General features: G+C 30.9%; 3 protein-coding genes across 3 annotated transcripts; all 3 read left to right on the top strand.

The window, feature by feature from the left end:
• Positions 1–4,466: 4,466 nt before the first annotated feature.
• Positions 4,467–5,201, top strand: LOC137838865 (kunitz-type trypsin inhibitor-like 2 protein). Its single transcript, XM_068648078.2, has one exon. It carries the CDS (start codon positions 4,467–4,469, stop codon positions 5,127–5,129), a length of 663 nt encoding a protein of 220 aa, XP_068504179.1. The 3' UTR covers positions 5,130–5,201.
• Positions 5,202–8,208: 3,007 nt separating this feature from the next.
• LOC137836522 (kunitz-type trypsin inhibitor-like 2 protein) lies at positions 8,209–8,946 on the top strand. Its single transcript, XM_068645193.2, has one exon. The coding sequence runs from the start codon at positions 8,224–8,226 to the stop codon at positions 8,833–8,835; it is 612 nt and encodes a 203-aa protein (XP_068501294.1). The 5' UTR covers positions 8,209–8,223; the 3' UTR covers positions 8,836–8,946.
• A 4,435-nt stretch (positions 8,947–13,381) lies between these two features.
• LOC137838864 (kunitz-type trypsin inhibitor-like 1 protein) lies at positions 13,382–13,984 on the top strand. Its single transcript, XM_068648077.1, has one exon. It carries the CDS (start codon positions 13,382–13,384, stop codon positions 13,982–13,984), a length of 603 nt encoding a protein of 200 aa, XP_068504178.1.
• The last annotated feature ends 3,898 nt before the right edge of the window (positions 13,985–17,882 follow it).

The raw sequence follows: 17,882 nt of genomic DNA, 5'->3' as shown, positions 1-17,882 counted from the left end.
GGACCTCTTGATCTCAAAATATGGGCAGGATCAGGATAACCAACAAACTCCAATGAAACTGCAAACATGGTGGTGGAAAGACTTGCAGAAAGTATGTAAAGAAGGAGAAGGAGCAGGTTGGTTTCAGCAGCAGCTTAGATGGAGACTAGGAGGGGGCGAAAAAGTGAAATTTTGGGAGGATGTGTGGATTGGAAGCAGTAGTCTTAAATCTTTGTATCCCAGGTTGTTCTCACTATCGTTAAATCAAGGTCAAAGGGTGAATGAGGTTGGGGAGTGGGAAGATTCAGCTTGGCAGTGGAAAATAAGGTAGAGGAGGGCCAGATTTGAGTGGGAAGTTCCTTTGGAAGCTGATCTTACTCACCAAATATCCCAGGTAAGCTTGTCTAGGGAAAGGAAAGACGTTCAGATGTGGGGGGGTGAAGATACAAGAGTCTTCTCTGTCAATTCAGCGTATAGGTACCTAACCAAGCAGACCAGGAATTCTCAACAAGAGGTCTTTATATCTCTTTGGAAGACCAAAGCACTACCCAATGTCATAACCACAGCTTGGAGGGCCCTCCTAGGTAGACTTCCAACAAGAGTGAACCTGAGGAGGAGGGGGGTGTTGCTAAGCTCGACTTTATGTGTATTCTGTCATACTAAGGAGGAAACCTGCCAGCATATCTTCCTTGAATGCGAATTTGCCCAAAAGGTGTGGACCCTGTGCTTTAAATGGATAGGCGTACAGTTTGTACAACACAATGACCTGATGTTTCACTTTGAGAATTTCTCTCTGTCACAGTTGAACTGTAAACAAAATCTTCTGTGGAAAGGAGTATGGGCAACTATTGTGAGGTGTATTTGGGAACATAGAAATTCCAATGTGTTCAAACAAGGAGTTGTAGATGTGGAAGAGATATTCCAGATGGCTCAACTCAAGATGTGGCAATGGTTAAAACACAGGAGTCAATCCTTTAATTATTCCTTTTCAGACTGGATTCTAAATCCACTGATCTGCTGCAGAAGCTTTAAGTAACAAGATGGCGGTGGGAGAGTAATTGCGAAATCAGAGCTGGAAGGATGTATTATCTATATGAGGGTGAGGTTAATGCTGAAGTACTCCTAAGGGGTGAAAGGTGTGGTTTGTATGAGGCAAATTCCGCCATGATCGCCGAAGTTATACAAGGTCGATGAACCGGCGATCTCCACGCGGGCGTAGTCGGTGGTCGTCGAAGGTCTGCAAGGGTCAACATGAAACGCCGATCTCCATGTGTGCGGAGTCGGTGGTCATCGAAAAAGGCGATCTCCATGCGTGCGTAGTCGGTGGTCGCCGAAGGTATGCAAAGGCCAACATGATCGCCGGTTAATGAAGCGGCGTTCTGTCAACATGATCGTCGATCGAAGAAGCGGCGTTCTCCATATGTGTGTAGTCGAAGGGTGCTGAAGTTTTACAAGGACAACATGATCGCCGGTCGATCAACCGGCGATCTCCATCAACATGATCGTCGGTCGATCAACGGGCGATCTCCATGTGCGTGGTCGGTGGTCGCCGGAGGTATGCAAAGATCAACATGATCGCCGGTTGATGAAGCGGCGATCTCCTTAGGTCAACATGACTGCCGATCGATGAAGCGACGTCCACTATATGTGTAATCGGTGGTCGCCGGTGTTGGTTATTTTTTGCTGCTGAGGTGCCAAAGCTGGGTTCAGTAATTGTTGGTTTGAACCTTGGTTCTATCGTGAAAAGTGAGCTTGTACGTGGACCTGATTTCAATTCTTGTGTGCTACTTAAAGCTGTGAAATCTTAAGAGGTAAGTGTCGAAGCAGGGAAGTCTTGAAGGAGTGAATTGGAAAGGAGAGAATTGTATTGAAGTTTGGAGCTATACCAAACCAGCAGTGCAGCAGCTGGTCCTTGATGGTTTGAAGGTGGTGGTTTGGTGTGATGTCCGGGGTAGGATGAGACTATCTCATGAAATACGGGATGGTTCAAGGTGCCAAGGTATGAGAAGAGTCGACCCCGTATGGTGGTTGTGGAGAAGTGGGATTGTATTCCATGCTGTTGTGGTGAGAAAGTGGGCATATGTTTCTGCTCTTTAATACGTGTTGTGTCCCCCTTTTTTTTCACATAGAAGTTTATGCTTGGGTAGTTGTTTTATAGGGTCTTATGTGTTTTTTCTCTACCCTGCTTTTCTAAAGTTTTTGTAGGCTAGATTTGGTGGTTTGTATAAGGGTTGGGATACCCCTGAAGTATCCCCTTTAATTTATTTAATTCTTTGCTGATCAAAAAAAAAAAAAAAAAAATACAACAACCAAAGATATTTCACATGAGCTTATTGAAATACTTGTATTGAGTATGTCCTACTAAAGACTAACATTTGAGTCATTCCAATATTAAATTTACAAGCGAACTCAAGAATCATAGATCATGGTAAGTTCATTATAACCTAGGTTCGGACATCTATACATATCACGGTATGTAAAAACCCCCACCACCTGATATCTTAATTATGTAATTTAGATCATCAGTAAAGTAAGATTATATTTGTTACCACATAAGTATCAATACTTACAAAAATCATCAAACAATAGTTCACATATCCCATATATGTGATGACAAATCATGCAAATTTCATCAATCTTAGTAAGCATTGTCATACAATATAACTTATTTAAACAAAAACAAAAAATTAATTAAATATAAAATTCATTTAAATATACAATTCATTTCACTTTTAAAATAAATATTCATATACAATCCAATCCATTACCAAGATAAGAAGAAAAGAGAACAAAAAGAGAAAAGAAAAAAAAAGTTTTTTTTAGCTTGAGCAAAAATTTGACAAAAGAAAATTGATTTTCAATGTTGTTTTTGCTTGAGAGAAAATATTTTTTCTTCGGTGAAAACAAGTCTGAAAGAGGATGAGTTATATGGTTATTTTCATTTGAGCAAAAATAGCAAGAAATCAACCTAGTGCAAAACAACACATGTTTTTATCTAAGATTAATTTAACATATACGTTATTTAACCAACAACAAATTCCATTTAATCAAACTATACAGATCACATCTCAAATATTACAAACATGATCAACAACACAGAACTCCAGATAAAACTCAAATAATGTGACCACGTCACCTTTTCATCCAGATTATTTGTTCTAAGTTTTTACAAAAAACATTAATAGCTTTACTTACCTGTAATGTCTATCTTTAAAGTAAATTTCCAAATTCAAATAGTAAAACTAGTCAAGATCTTAGATTCTAGAACATAGACTATCCAAAAGTTTTAGTATATGCTTAACGAAGTTGAGAACATCACTTTTTTCAAGTGATTCCACCAGATTGATGACAACAATAAGAAATGGAAGAATATTTTTTTTTTATAGTAAGTACACATTTATTTTGTTTTAAAAACTAAAATAGTAAGTACAAACATTAATTTGTTTTAAGTACAAATGTAACATTCAAATGTAATAAATATTTTTTAATTAAATCTCATACTATTTATAATAAAAAACCAAACTATACTATTAAATTCCTCAAATATATAACGTTAAAAGTATTCAAATGTAACATTAAAAATATAATTTATGTCATTTATTACAATAATAACTATATAAAAGGATATATTTTAGAGTATGCATCTCATATTTCTATTTTATCTTTAATAATATAAAAATAGTTTATTTTTAGTACACATATCATATTGCTATCAATTATATTTTAATTTTTTTTTCAAATACTAGAAGTAGTGTCTAACATATTACAACTCATTTATAACCAAACACTACTTTTTATTTAACTATCATTATTAATATTATTTTTTTAACATTAAAAAAAATGTAAAGTGTGTCTTTCCCCCCTCAGTTCAAATAAAAATAATAACTAGGAAATAGAATTATTTCTAAAATCATATAAAAAAATATTTACACATTACATAAGTAAATACGTACATATAAATGTATTAGTGAAAATAAAATTACTTTTTTAAAACAACTAATTAAACCATCTTTATTCTATAATAATAAAATAACATTTTTATTTAAAATAATCACCACCTATATTTTTTAATGTTATTCTTAAAAATTATATACATAACTATTTTAATATAATAAAAAATTGAATATATATATATATATATATAATATGGATCTCATTTTTAAGTAAGCTGATATCATGCTGATACTTTTCTTCCCGAGAGTTACACATTTACTTCAGTAATTTAGTCACTTTAAAAACACATTTATTTCAATTTGAATTCAAAGAAGAAAAAAAACTAAATTCAATAAAAGTATTCATTAACATTGATGATCAAACAAAACTTAAGAAAGAAATAGAACAAAATCATATGATAATTAGGGTAAAAACCAATCATGAAAGCTTTGAGTAACAGCATGAGAGAAACAAAACGTTCACACATGCAACCCTAAGAAACCTCTATATATATGAAACAAGATCGAAGCAACAAGAACACAAACACAGAAACCATGAAGTCATCATCATCATCACTACCACTCACTCTCCCTTTCCTCCTCTTTGCCATCTCTACCACCTTTGCATCTGCCTTCATGGATCCTCCTGTGATGATCCTTGACCAGAACGGTGTCCCCGTTTCTGCATCTGCAGAATACTACGTGGCGCAACTCAACGGTGGTCCAACAGGTGGTGGATTGACAACAGGCCTAGGTACCAACATAACATGTCCTCTCATTGTTCTGCAAGTTTATTACGAGGCTGTCCGTGGGCAGAAAGTGAAGTTCACCACACGAGGAACAACAAAGTCCGATGATAAGATCAGGACAGGGACACCATTGGATATTGAGTTTGTGGATAAACCTTCGTGCGCTTCATCTTCCAAGTGGGTGGTTGTTTATGACAGCAAGTACCCTGGACAATGGCTGGGAATCGGTGATGCTGCAGACCTTCCAGGGAAGAAGATCGTAGATGGAGTTTTCAAGATTGAGAAATACTCGTTTCTTGAGGGTTACAAGTTCATGTTCTGTCCCACTGCCAGAAACGTTTGTTTGAACTTTGCCAGACTTGAAGATGCAAATGGAAGGCGTCTCATCTTGGTGAATGAGACAAGCTCTCCTTACATCTTAGAAGCTGGATTTGATAAAGCTACCACCTCATCAAAACCCTTGTTCTAGATGTATAATCAACATTTACTTGTGTTAGACATTAGAGTATGATATGGGAGTTGCTTAAACCACTTTTTTTTAATTAATAAAAATATGCTTTTTGTTATTTGGATCTATAGATTGGTTCTTTCAAAGTGGAAAAACCTGTTTATGTAAGTCTTTTTTTTCTTCTTAAAAACTAATACTTATACTAATTTTTTACTAATGAATAATTTCTCATTAAATATCATTAATTCTTTTTTATGTTTTTTAAAAATAGTAATCAATAGTCAGTGTAGTATTCAGTATTCAGCACTCGGTTGTCAGTGTACCTTTCTCATTGACCGGATTAGGAAACTTGGATAGTGTTTACATTACTTATTATTGACCGTTGATTAGCTCACTAACTCTATTCCAATACTCGAACTCCATGCTATAATGTCTCATCCAATCAACCAATAATTTGATTTAAATTGTACAACAATAATTTGATTTAAATTGTTATATTTATCATTATAATGGAACTAATTAATATCTCAAATATTTGAATTCAACTACTATAAATATAAAAAAAAGTAAGGAAACATAAACTAATTTAGAGATAAAAAAAATAATTAACTATTATATTAATTAAGTTAGATACTATTTTATAAATTAAAAAATTATTAATATATAATTATAATAAAAAAATTATAAAGTAGTTTATAAATTGGTATGTAATATTACTTATTAAATTTTAAATACTAATTATTTTATATTATAAAATAATTTTTAATTATATTATTGACAAATTTAAAATAGAATTAGTAGTTAAAATCTTTTATTTAATATTATATATCAATTTATAAATTATTTATAAATTTGTATTTACAATAGAAACTACTTTAGATATTAATATTTTTTAATTTATAAAATAATTTTTAATTTAATTAATATAATAATTAAGTATTTTTTTCTAAATTAATTGATATTTAATAAAAAATATTATTTAGTCAAAGAAAAATATTTTTTTTCTATCTTTAGATTCGTGCTGTTTAAGGTTTTGTATAAATCAATAATACGAAAATTATATTGTCTTTCAATTTTATTTTATTTACTGAAATAACCTTTATCTTAATTAATAAGTATATTACTTGTATTAAAATTAAAAGAATGGCTACTTTAGGAATAAAAGACGAAAAAAAATATCACAATGCGAATATTAATTAGTCAATTTAAATATTTTCTTAACCAATTTTTTTAATCAGAAAAAAAATCAATAAATTGGGAATACTAAAATACTCGAACCCTTTAAAAAAATTAATTTTAAAAAATAAAATGTAATCGATATAAAGTAATGCATAAGAAATATTATTTATTAATGCATTTATTAATTGAACTAACGTCTTAAAAATTTGAATTAAGGGAAACGTATTTATTAATGCATTTATTAATATAATTAGTAATGAATACGTTTTTTCAAAATTTATTAATAACAAAAATAAATTTTATCTACAGTATCATTTTTAAAAATTTAAATAAAATAAACTGAATCAGTTATTTTTACCGATATATATTATTAAATTAAAAGTGATACAATAAGCAATAACTCATCAATTTGTATTCTCAAACAAATTCATTAAGGCACCTACCAAACAATTTTAGTATATATTAGACAAATAAATAAAGTAAAAAATTAAGTATAAAGTTTTTAAATTTTGGTATTATTTATCTCCTTTATCATTAAAATACACTTACACAAAAATTATTAAATAAAAAATAATAATTAATTATTATATTAATTAAGTTAGATACTATTTTAATAAATTATTGATATGTATACTAATCTCTATTTTAATAAAAAAAATTAATTTTTAAATTAATATTCAATATTAATTACAAAATTTTTAACCAATTATTAAGCTTCCTCATTCTAGCCGCGGTTCTATTTTACTTGTTTCTCACTTGCTTGCACGAAGGCTAGTGATTAATTTATAATCTATACCTATATATAAAAGGGATTTTCCTCTTAACTGTTCTTAATTTTTTTTCCTATTTTATCCTTATATTAATATTTAATTTTATTATTATATTATGGTCATTGTGTCATTTCTTATTTTCCTCTTAACTGCTCTTAATTTGTTTTTCTATTTTATCTTTACTTAATAATTTATTGTATTAATTTATTTTGGTTATTTGGACATTTTATAATTTCAAAAATTAATAAAATATTTTTTTAATTTTAAAATTTATTTTATTTATTATTATTATTATTTGACTGGAGAGTGGAGATAATGGAGAGAGTGGAGAGATTGATTAGTTACTTTTATGTTTTAAAAATCTTCTTCCCTATTAAATAAAAAAATTAATTACTCTTTACCTTCTCATTTTAATGTTATTAAGAGAAATGGTAAAGAAATAAAAAATGCGGATACACAGGTTAGTAGGAGAGTGGAGATTTGATACGTTACTTTTCTAATTTAAACTGATATTTTTTTATTAAAATTGATTTAAGAAACAGATTTTATGATTCTCCACTACACATAATCCACATGTCCTACTTTCTACTTTCTCTCTCCTATATAAGTACCTACTCCCCACTTTCTCTCTCCACTACTCTTTAACTAATTATTTTTGAAAAATAAAAAAATACTAAAGAAATAAAAAATGCAGATACACATACACGTTGTTCTCGCTAGTATAAAATAATTAATATTACTAACTGACTAAAATTTTTGTAGATAATATTAATTTATAAATTTTTATTAATAATAGAAATTATTTAATATACTAGTACTTTTTAATTTAAAAAAATGACATCCAATTTAGTGATACAGATGATAGAAAAAAAAACTTAATTAATATAATATAGTAATTAATTATTATTATTTTATTAAAATTAATTTTTATTTAATTTTTTTAATGTGATTTTAATATGTATTTATTTTTTTTTATATTTTAAAATATCAAAATTAATATATTTTAAAAATTAAAGATAAGACCAAAATCTTTTTAAAAATCCAAATTCCAAAATAGTTAGATAAACATTTCCATAACAATACAATTAATGCCATAAATAGTTTCCATAAAACCGCTATAAAAGAAGATTGAACCAACAAAACACAAACACATTCCTGACATAACCATGGAGTCTGCACTATCATCACTGAGCCTCTGCTTCCTCCTCTTAGCCTTCACCACCAACTTCCCATCAGCCTTCTCAGGTGCTCCAGAAAAAGTGACAGACACACAAGGAAGACCCATTTCCGGTGCAGGAAAATACTACATCTCACAAGTTAATGGTGGTGCAACAGGTGGTGGTGGACTATTTCTTGCTCAAACTGGCAACTCAAAATGCCAAGTTACAATTCTACAAGATTACTACGACGGCCACCGCGGTCTGGCAGTGAAACTCGGCGCCCAAGGAGCAGGGTCAGGTGGCGTCTTCACAGGAACACCATTAGATGTTGCACTTGATTTGAAGCCTTCGTGTGCTTCGTCCTCTAAGTGGGTGGTGGTGGCTGATGGTTTCAGTCAGAAATGGGTAGGTATTGGTGGTGGCAGCGACCATCCAGGAGCGGCGATCGTAACTGGAACGTTGAAGATTGAGAAGTACAATGAGGGTTATAAGTTTGTGTTCTGTGTGAGCGCCACCACTTGTTCTGACATTGGGACACTTGATGATGGTGAGACCGGAAAACGTCTCGTCTTAACCAATAACGCTCCCTTCAAAATTGCATTTGTTAGTGCTACCTGATATCGCAAACTGTTCAAACACTAGCATTGAACTCAATTTATATAATCAGATTCAGTGGTGATTTAGGTATTATTATTAATAGAAACAATAACATTAATAATATTATTATCATGATTGCTTTTATTATTAATAATATTCACAATAATATTAATACTAAAAATATTAATATTATTATAATTATCTACAAATTTAAATACATAAATAATTACCTACTAGTTTAAATCTGTACGTAACACCTGTGAATTTAATTTTGTATATAAACGGATAGATTCATAGATAATATTTGTTGATGAATATTTGTAGATAATATTTGTAGGTAAAATTAAAAAATATTAATTTTAAACTTACTTTTTATAAATTGAAAATAATGATTTTTTAAAAAAAATTTAATATATTTAAATAATTAATTGCAAATCACATTAGTATGAAAATAAGGAGTGAAGGTTAAATTGTATGAAAATTTAATATGTATAATTATAATATATTTGATCTTTATCACATTATATTACTTTTTATTTTTATCACCTAAACAATTTGTTTTTTTATATAGTTTATTTGGTATTTTCTTAAAGTATGAAAAACTATCAAGGATGATTAAAATTAAGAATTTTTTAAATCAATTTTAATTAAATTGCATTCATATAATTTTATTTAAATATATCTCTGCCTCGTTGACAATAATGGAGCGATTCGCTTATTTAAAACTAGTATATTTTAATATTAATGTGTGGATCGACAAAATAAATAAAAATTAAATGGAGTGGATAGGGTGCATAGTCCATCATGCACTCAATTCTTTGTGGAATTATTCCAAACATTTATTTGAAATCAAAGTCCATAAATTGATATTCTTCAAATTTCAATTTCATTGATAGAATCGCAAATTAATTGGTAATTATTGGTTCTTTGTGACATAAAGTTGCTTGAAATTATTGCTTGAATGCACTATGCATGTAAAATTGAAATGTCAAATACTGAGACAAATTGCAACATTCAAATATCTCTATGTGCATTTGTAGTCAAAAGTAAGGGAAAAGCTGTGAAAAGATCTTTACCACCTCTCTTTCTTCTAATTTCATAACACTATTTTATAGGAAAAAATTTTCTTTAATACCCAAAAATGAAATACATACACTTGACAAACTATTATAATTAACTCAGTGAAATTTGACTTACCTAAAAAATCTACGGACATGTTTTCTTTAATAATGTTTGTTTTGAAATTAAAGGATATTAGTAACTACCAAAGTGAAATTATTGTGATAAATACATGTATTATGTACGTAGTAATTAATAAGGTACTAGATATAGATATTTGAGAGTCGCACGATCAGTTTCAGCTTTATCAATGGATCGATTAATCTCATGTCTCGACTCCATTAGGTCGACCAATGCCATGTTTCGGCTCCATCAGCAGGTCGACCGATATAATGTCTCGACTCCATCAATAGGTCAACCGACACCACAAATTCAATTACGCTTAAATCAACAATCAAGAGTTAGATACTACACTTCTAAACACGATCCAAACTCTCTAATCTAACCCAATAAGAAAGACCCACTAAAATAATATAAATAACACATATTTCAAGAACCATGTACGTCATCATACACTCAGATTATCGAGTGTCAAATACTAAAATTGACTTGAACGTCAGAGTGTCTTCTGCAGGTACCATCCGAGTTTGAGTTACAAGAAGACTGAAAGGTGAAACGAGTAAAGGAGAGGAAGGAGCTTCCAAGAGGAATTGAAGTGCAATCCGACTGGCCAACCAAAAGAGTAGAAAAACAATTTCAAAAATCTTTACGCCCAACCGGTCGAGAACAAATGTGTTTTTAATTAGTTTATCAAAAGTCATCAACAGCAAACAACCATCCATTGATCTGCAAAATATGCTCTGAATTTGCCCATAACAAGTTTAAGTCAGCCCAATAAACTTTCAATTTCCCATGTTCTTATTCTCTTGCAAAAATCAGATTCATGCATTTTTATCTTCTTTGACTTTAACCTTCTATAAATCATATAGTATAACCAAAGTCTATTTTAAGAAATTATGCTTTATTGTCCACAACTTGTCCTGCATTGCACATTTGAATAGTTCCTGCACCCAATAGCATCCTTCTGTTTGTACAAATAAAGGTGCAAAAAATTATAAGTATAACTTGACTGTTATTTTTTTGAAGAGATTAAATACTTAGTGTACCTACCTGATTGGAGATCGGGCATGACGTTAGTTCGAGATGAGTATCCAAATTCGTACCCGAGTCTTTATTCATTACAATTAAGAAAAAACGGTCTAATCAATGAAGCTTAAAAAAAAAATATTGTTCTAGGAATAAATAGCGGTTACAGAACCTGTCTACCTAAAACCCCATTTGATCCACTATAGATTCATTATCTCATACTCTTAAACTCATAAAAAGAAAAAAATATTATCTTTTTGCTCCTACCTCAAAAAAATTTTTGCAAGTGAATCTGCCCTTGTCCCTGAGAACCAACTAAAGGCTTGACCCCGAAAAACACGCAATCCTCACCGATCTCGGAACTTGTTTTGGGTAAGAACACTGAGTAATAGGGAGAATGATGATGACACAGTAATATATAAGTATAACCTACAATGAGTAATTAATTGTTTGTGCAGAGAGTGGCAGTATCCAAAGTACGTAGTTTTTGTTTGTGAAATAATCAGCGGGCCAGTAATTGAGTACAACTTATGGTCATGAAAGGAATACGACGTCCCACATAGACTAGTTTAATATAAAATTCATTCTTTATAAACAGCTAATCCACTAATGAATTTGCCGAGCTCAGTAGCGCTAGCTTGTAACTCATGTGAGGGCAAACGGTGATGGAACAAGGCACTATGTTTGTTTGGCCTGCCCACTCCTATGCCAGGAGTCTGATCTTTGATCCTAAACTGGAGGTTGAGGTGTGTGAAGCCGCCTGTTTTAAGCATATATAAGGCTGCCTCTGCAATTATGATGGAATTTGAGCAAAATGGCTTAAGATTAAGATTCCATTGATCCAGAATGGAGGGTGCTTACGCTGCCCGCCCTTATATGGAATTTGAGCAAAAAGGCTTAGGTTCCATTTCCATTGGTCTAAGATAGAATGGAAGTGGCCATTGGTTTAAGACAGAATGGAAGGGGTAAAATGGAATTTGAGCCTCGCTTAGGTTCTCCATTGTTCAGACTGGAGCCCTGAGGCTGGTTTACACAGCAATAACCTCCGGCTCTTGACAGTGGAGGGTTAACAGGCTGGCTACATATGAACCATCACTTTTTATTTTTTTTTAGGTGCTGCACCCAATGCCATCCTTCTGTTTGTACAAAGAAAGGTGCAAAGAATAAGTACAATTTAACTGATATTTTTTCAGAGATTAAATACTAAGTAATAGGGAGAATGATGATGACACACTAATATAAGTATAATCCTACATTAACAATAAAAAGTCTGCATAAGTAGTACCTTTTTCATGCTCACTGCTTGCATAACTATTCTACATTTATAAACTTGTTAATTGCTTTGCTACATACAATTCATTCGTCTTTGTAATCCTTAACTAGATCACAGTTTTATGCCTCATTGCTGCTATTATGGTTTTATCCAGAAGACTGGTACTTAATTCCCTTCATGAAAATTTCATCCATGGTTGGATATATATGCTTAATGGTTATTGGGAAACTAATAATATTTTTAATTAAAAAATAAATTAAATATAATGTTGGTGGTGTTAACCTATCACTTTCTTTTCTAATATTTTCATTTAAATAAGTATAAGCAAATTGCCACTCTTCAATTTTGATTAACACACTCAGAAAACATAGCCTTAAGGATCATTAATGTCTTTTATTAAATATATTTTGAAAGTCAAATATCAATCAGTTACTTCTAATATAGTCAAATAAATCCACGTATGAAATTTAAATTTAAAAAAAGATATTCTCAATTTACCAATTAATTAGTTCGTAATACAACATATCTACAGTATCACATTACAATTATCATCCTTTAAATGTTATTTTAATTCAATTTATTCTTTAAGGATAAAAAAAAACATTACATTTAACAAGTTGAATTTCACGATAGACAATTTATTAATAAAACTCAACCGATAAAACATCTTAAACTCAATGAAACATAACAGTAATAACACCACAAAAGTGGTTACTTATTAAAGGTAATAACAAAACAAAATAGGTGCAAATGAGGCAAAAATTACATGAAACTTTGACTAATAATAGTAATATTGTAAGTTATCAAAAGATACATTAAGACTCACTAATTACATGAATAAGGTGAAATCTACATCTACATTAATACAAGATGATATAATTTGGAAACACCTTTGAAAAGCTATGAATCAAAAGTAACAGACCTTATGTGGATCCTTGAACCAACAGATTTGAAAAAAAATATGCTTCATATGCAACCCTAAGAGAATCTTTATAAAAGGAGGTTGAACCAGCAACACAAACATAAACCTAAACCAGCAAAACATAAACATCATTTTACATAAACCTAAACCAGGAAAACATAAACATCATGAAGGTTGCAGTATCACTCACCCTTTCCTTCTTCCTCTTTGCCTTCACCACCAACCTCCCATTAGCCTTCTCAGATGTTTCTGCAAAAGTGGTAGACTCACAAGGAAGGCCCGTTTCTTCTGCTGCCAAATACTACATTTTGCCATTTTTTTCTGGTCCAACAGGTGGTGGAGTAGCAGTAGGTAAAGCTGGCAACTCAACATGCGATGCTACTGTTCTACAAACGACTGATGAGTCTGATCGAGGGCAGGCAGTGAAATTCAGCACACGAGGAACAAGCTCAGATGCCATCTTCACAGGCCAACCTTTAGATATTGCATTTGCAGATGAGCCTCTGTGTGCTTCATCCTCCAAGTGGGTGGTGGTTTCTGATGATTTCCCTGAGGCATGGGTGGGTATTGGTGGTGCTGAAGACCATCCAGGGAAGAAGATAATGAGTGGAACGTTTAAGATTGAGAAATTTGATGAGGGTTACAAGCTTGTGTTCTGTGCCACCACCACCACCACCACTTGTTATAACATTGGGAGGCATGATGATGTTAAAGGAAGGCGTCTCGTCTTAACCAATAAACCCTTTCAGGTTTCGTTTAATCATATATGATAGTTAATGCAGCTGAGGGATTCCACAAATTGTATTAAACCTTCATAATATAACAATAGAGTAAATTATAATATAATGGTGTATGAAACTATTATTAATAATACTAAAGGAAAATATTTATTTGACATCCAAAAAATAAACAATATACCCATTCTAATAATATAATAATATTTTTAATTAAAAATTATTAAAATATTAATTTATTGGGTTGTTAAATATATATTTTTCACTATTTTCAGATCATCACTCTAATATTAATCCGATAACATTTTTTATTGTTTTACTTTTTTAGCAATGTAGATGACACTACATTCATTTCACCAACAAATATATAATTATTTTATTTTAAAATTTTGTTTATATTAATTTTTATTAAGAAAATATAATATTTATTATTTAAAGGGATTGTAAAATGCGAGTGAGAGAAATCCATTTTTTTATGCTCCTGTACTATTTTTTAGCAATTAAACGGATACTCTTGCATTATATTACCAGATTTGTTATCACATGACAATGAATGTTAATCGGGAGATGTATAGGGATATTATGTATGTTTATGTAATATAAACTGAGTGATTTGATTTTGATTATAATATTTTTATTTTTATAATAAAGAAACACATAATAAAAAAATAATGATATCTTTTATATCAATCTCATTTACTTGATATTTAAAAAAAAATTATTTTATTATAATATAATATTTTATTTTAAAAAAATGTTGTAAAATATTTTTTTAAGTATTAAAGTGTTACAGTAAACTTTATTCAAACAAAAAAGTGTTGTTACTACTTAGTTCTTCATAGGGAAGAAAGGCAGATGTTATTTCAGATTGGAGGTTGTGTTAGTAATAATATCAAGGTGTTTCACCTTCTATTGCATGTTTCTGTCTTGGTTGGTGTTATGTTTGTTTCGGTGTAATGGAGTTGGTGCTACTAACATTACATGCATGTTAATATGGAGTCTTGTTGTCTTATGCAAGGCTAAAGAAGGCTTAGGAAAGAACTATATTTATGGTGAATAAAGACATTTAACATGTTATGGAGTGCCCCTTCTTGTTTTCTCATAGTTCTTTCTCATACCTTGTGTCTTATGGAGTAGATTAAACATGGGTATTTGATTTTGGAAAATGTTGCCAGGAACATATTATATGTAGAGTGTGGTAAAGTTTGTGTTTGGCAAAGACACTCATGTCATTAGATTGTTGGAAAGTGTTATTCTTTAGGCTTTGGAGCTGTGTTATAACAATTTATATTATGTGATTGATTTATTCCTTTGTATAAGGTATGATATCGATCTTGTTCCTTTTTGTATAAGAGTTGAGATACCTATATTTTATTTTTTCATTGTTGAAAAAAAAACTCATACTTAGTTATCATTGGATTACGCATCCACCTCTTATTCCTTGTATCACAAATATTCTTGATCATAAGATTGTTAGTAAAATCCCAAATGACAATCTTATTGTTTGCTTGAGGTATCACATCTAAATTTCGTGTTTAAACCTATGTCTAAACCCTTTACTAAAGCTTATCACTACAAAAAAAAAGTTTTATTATCGTGGGCCAAAAACGGAGGTTAAGTATGAAAAACCTACACAAAATGATGATTATCGCCGGCGTTAATAAGAATTTTGAAGCTAATATACTCGACCTAAAGATATATTGGCGGGTGTGGGCGACACATGGCGAGTGTTTTTTGCGTAGGTGAAGCGTGGGCTTAGCCTACAAGGAGTTTAGAAATTTATAAAAAATTGTGAGTTTAACTCACGCTAAGCCCACACAAAATTATATTAGCATGGGTCAAACCTTCAAAATGTCCAAGTAGTTATAAAAAATTGTGAGTTTGACCCACGCTAAGCCCACACAAAATTATATTAGCGTGGACCAAGCCTTCAAAATGTCCAAGTAGAGTCAGTTTAGCTACGAGGGGCACACAATAAGCGTAGGCTAAACCTTCATGTTGGCCACAAATTAGCGTAGGCTTAACCTTCAAAATATTCAAAATATTTTTTATATTTTTTATTTGAAAAAGTGTAGGCTTAGCCTACAAGCACACAAAGAATTTCAGTTTGAAATATATTTTTATTGAAATAAATCAATTTTAAAAAGAAAACTATTTTTTATTAAAATAAATCAATTTTAAATTACTCTACTTCTCTTTTTCTTATTGCATTTATCCTATTTTTTACCTATTTCATTTTTTTTTCAATATAATTATTCAAGATAAAATTATTTTAGGAAGCAATCTAATATGAAGAAATGTTTTTCTTACTAAAAAAATTTATTTATAACTTTTTCTTTATATTTTTTACTTGTCTTGAAAATTGAATATTGTTTTTAAAATGAGCAAGAAAAAATATATTTTTAATAGGAACAAGGAAAAGAACAAGAAAAATTATTTTCTAATACAAGGTCCACGATAATAAACTTGAAATTGTGTACAAAAATACAATGGTAGAAACGTGATATCTGTGGTTTTTTATTGAAGATATTTTGATTGAAATTGAACTAAAGTTACTTTAATTAACTAAGGTTGAGCTAGTAGATACCAAGACAAGTTTACCTTCACACTCTTCAAAATACCAAGAAAAACAGAAAACACGCTTTAAAAAATAGTAACTTGATGACAAACAGAAGTTGAGCTATATAAGGTTCCAAGAAACTTCTACTTTCTGATCATGTCAACCTAGAGAAGTTAAATCTTAAACAGTTTGAAACCTTTCTTGTTTTAACATAACAAGAAAGAGCCTAAAACTAAAGAGATAATCTACATAATAGATGACTACAAACATTCCCAAAGAACAAGGACACACACTCAAACAAACTATGCTTAACACCCTACTACTAAACCTAAAAAAAACAGTGCCTGGGCTCCAAAAAGAACATCAAAAGCACTTTAACTGCAACAAAAACAACATCAAAACAACACCAAACCAGCACCAAAACTGCTGTATAAACCAGCATTTATACAGCATAAAATCAGCTAAAAATAGTACCAAAACTGCAGCAGAAAACTAGCATTTGCACATCATAAAACCAGCACCAAAATTGCAGCAGAAAACCAACATTTATACAACATAAAACCAGCAAAAAATAGTACCAAAACTATGCTTCCACTACTAGAAAACTAAGGACCATCCTACTAAAATCCACTTAAAGGACTATCCTGCTAAAATCCAACCTCACAAAGCTAAGATATTCACAGTCCTCTATCAATGACCTACAAGGAACTTAGCATCAAAATCATTCGAGAACTTAGCATCCTCTTAAATCAACATGTAAGAAGAAAAATCATCCTAGGGTTACACAAATCAACATCATAATTGTAAGAAAAAGCAAGTATATGGGAAACCTACATCAAGAACCTAGGGTTCCTCATTAACGGTCGTCAAAGAAGAAGAAGGAATGGAGGAAGAAATGTGAAACTCACCGTTCACGGTCGCACGTTCACAGTCTAAGCACGGTCACCGTCACAGAGTTTTGTGGAGTGGAGAAAGAAGAAGAAGAAGAAGGAGTGGATGAAGAAATGTTCGCTCAACAATTTTGTGGGCTCTCTGGCTCATTCGAGTTCAACACCTTTCAACAACTAGAAGTTTTGAAATAAATTAATTATAATTTTATTATTTTTAATTTTAAAATCATAGCGTGGGTTGAACCTTCAAAACGTTTAAGTAGCGGGGACTTAGCTTCAAAAGCATAGCATGGGCTAAACCTTCAAAAATTTAAAAATTTATTATTATAATTTTTTTTTTAAGTTTGCATTCGTTTTGCGTGGGTTTGGTCGACGAAAAATGCGTCCATATTTGGCCCCCACAAATATGTGGAAACTAATTACTTTTTTTCTTGTAGTGTGAGGATTTTTCTTGTGTTTGACGGACACTATTTTTTTTTATTTT

Source organism: Phaseolus vulgaris, chromosome 4, assembly GCF_051622355.1.
Source record: "Phaseolus vulgaris cultivar YP4 chromosome 4, ASM5162235v1, whole genome shotgun sequence".
Classification (NCBI taxonomy): domain Eukaryota; kingdom Viridiplantae; phylum Streptophyta; class Magnoliopsida; order Fabales; family Fabaceae; genus Phaseolus; species Phaseolus vulgaris.
This window is presented reverse-complemented; position numbering and strand designations above follow the sequence as displayed.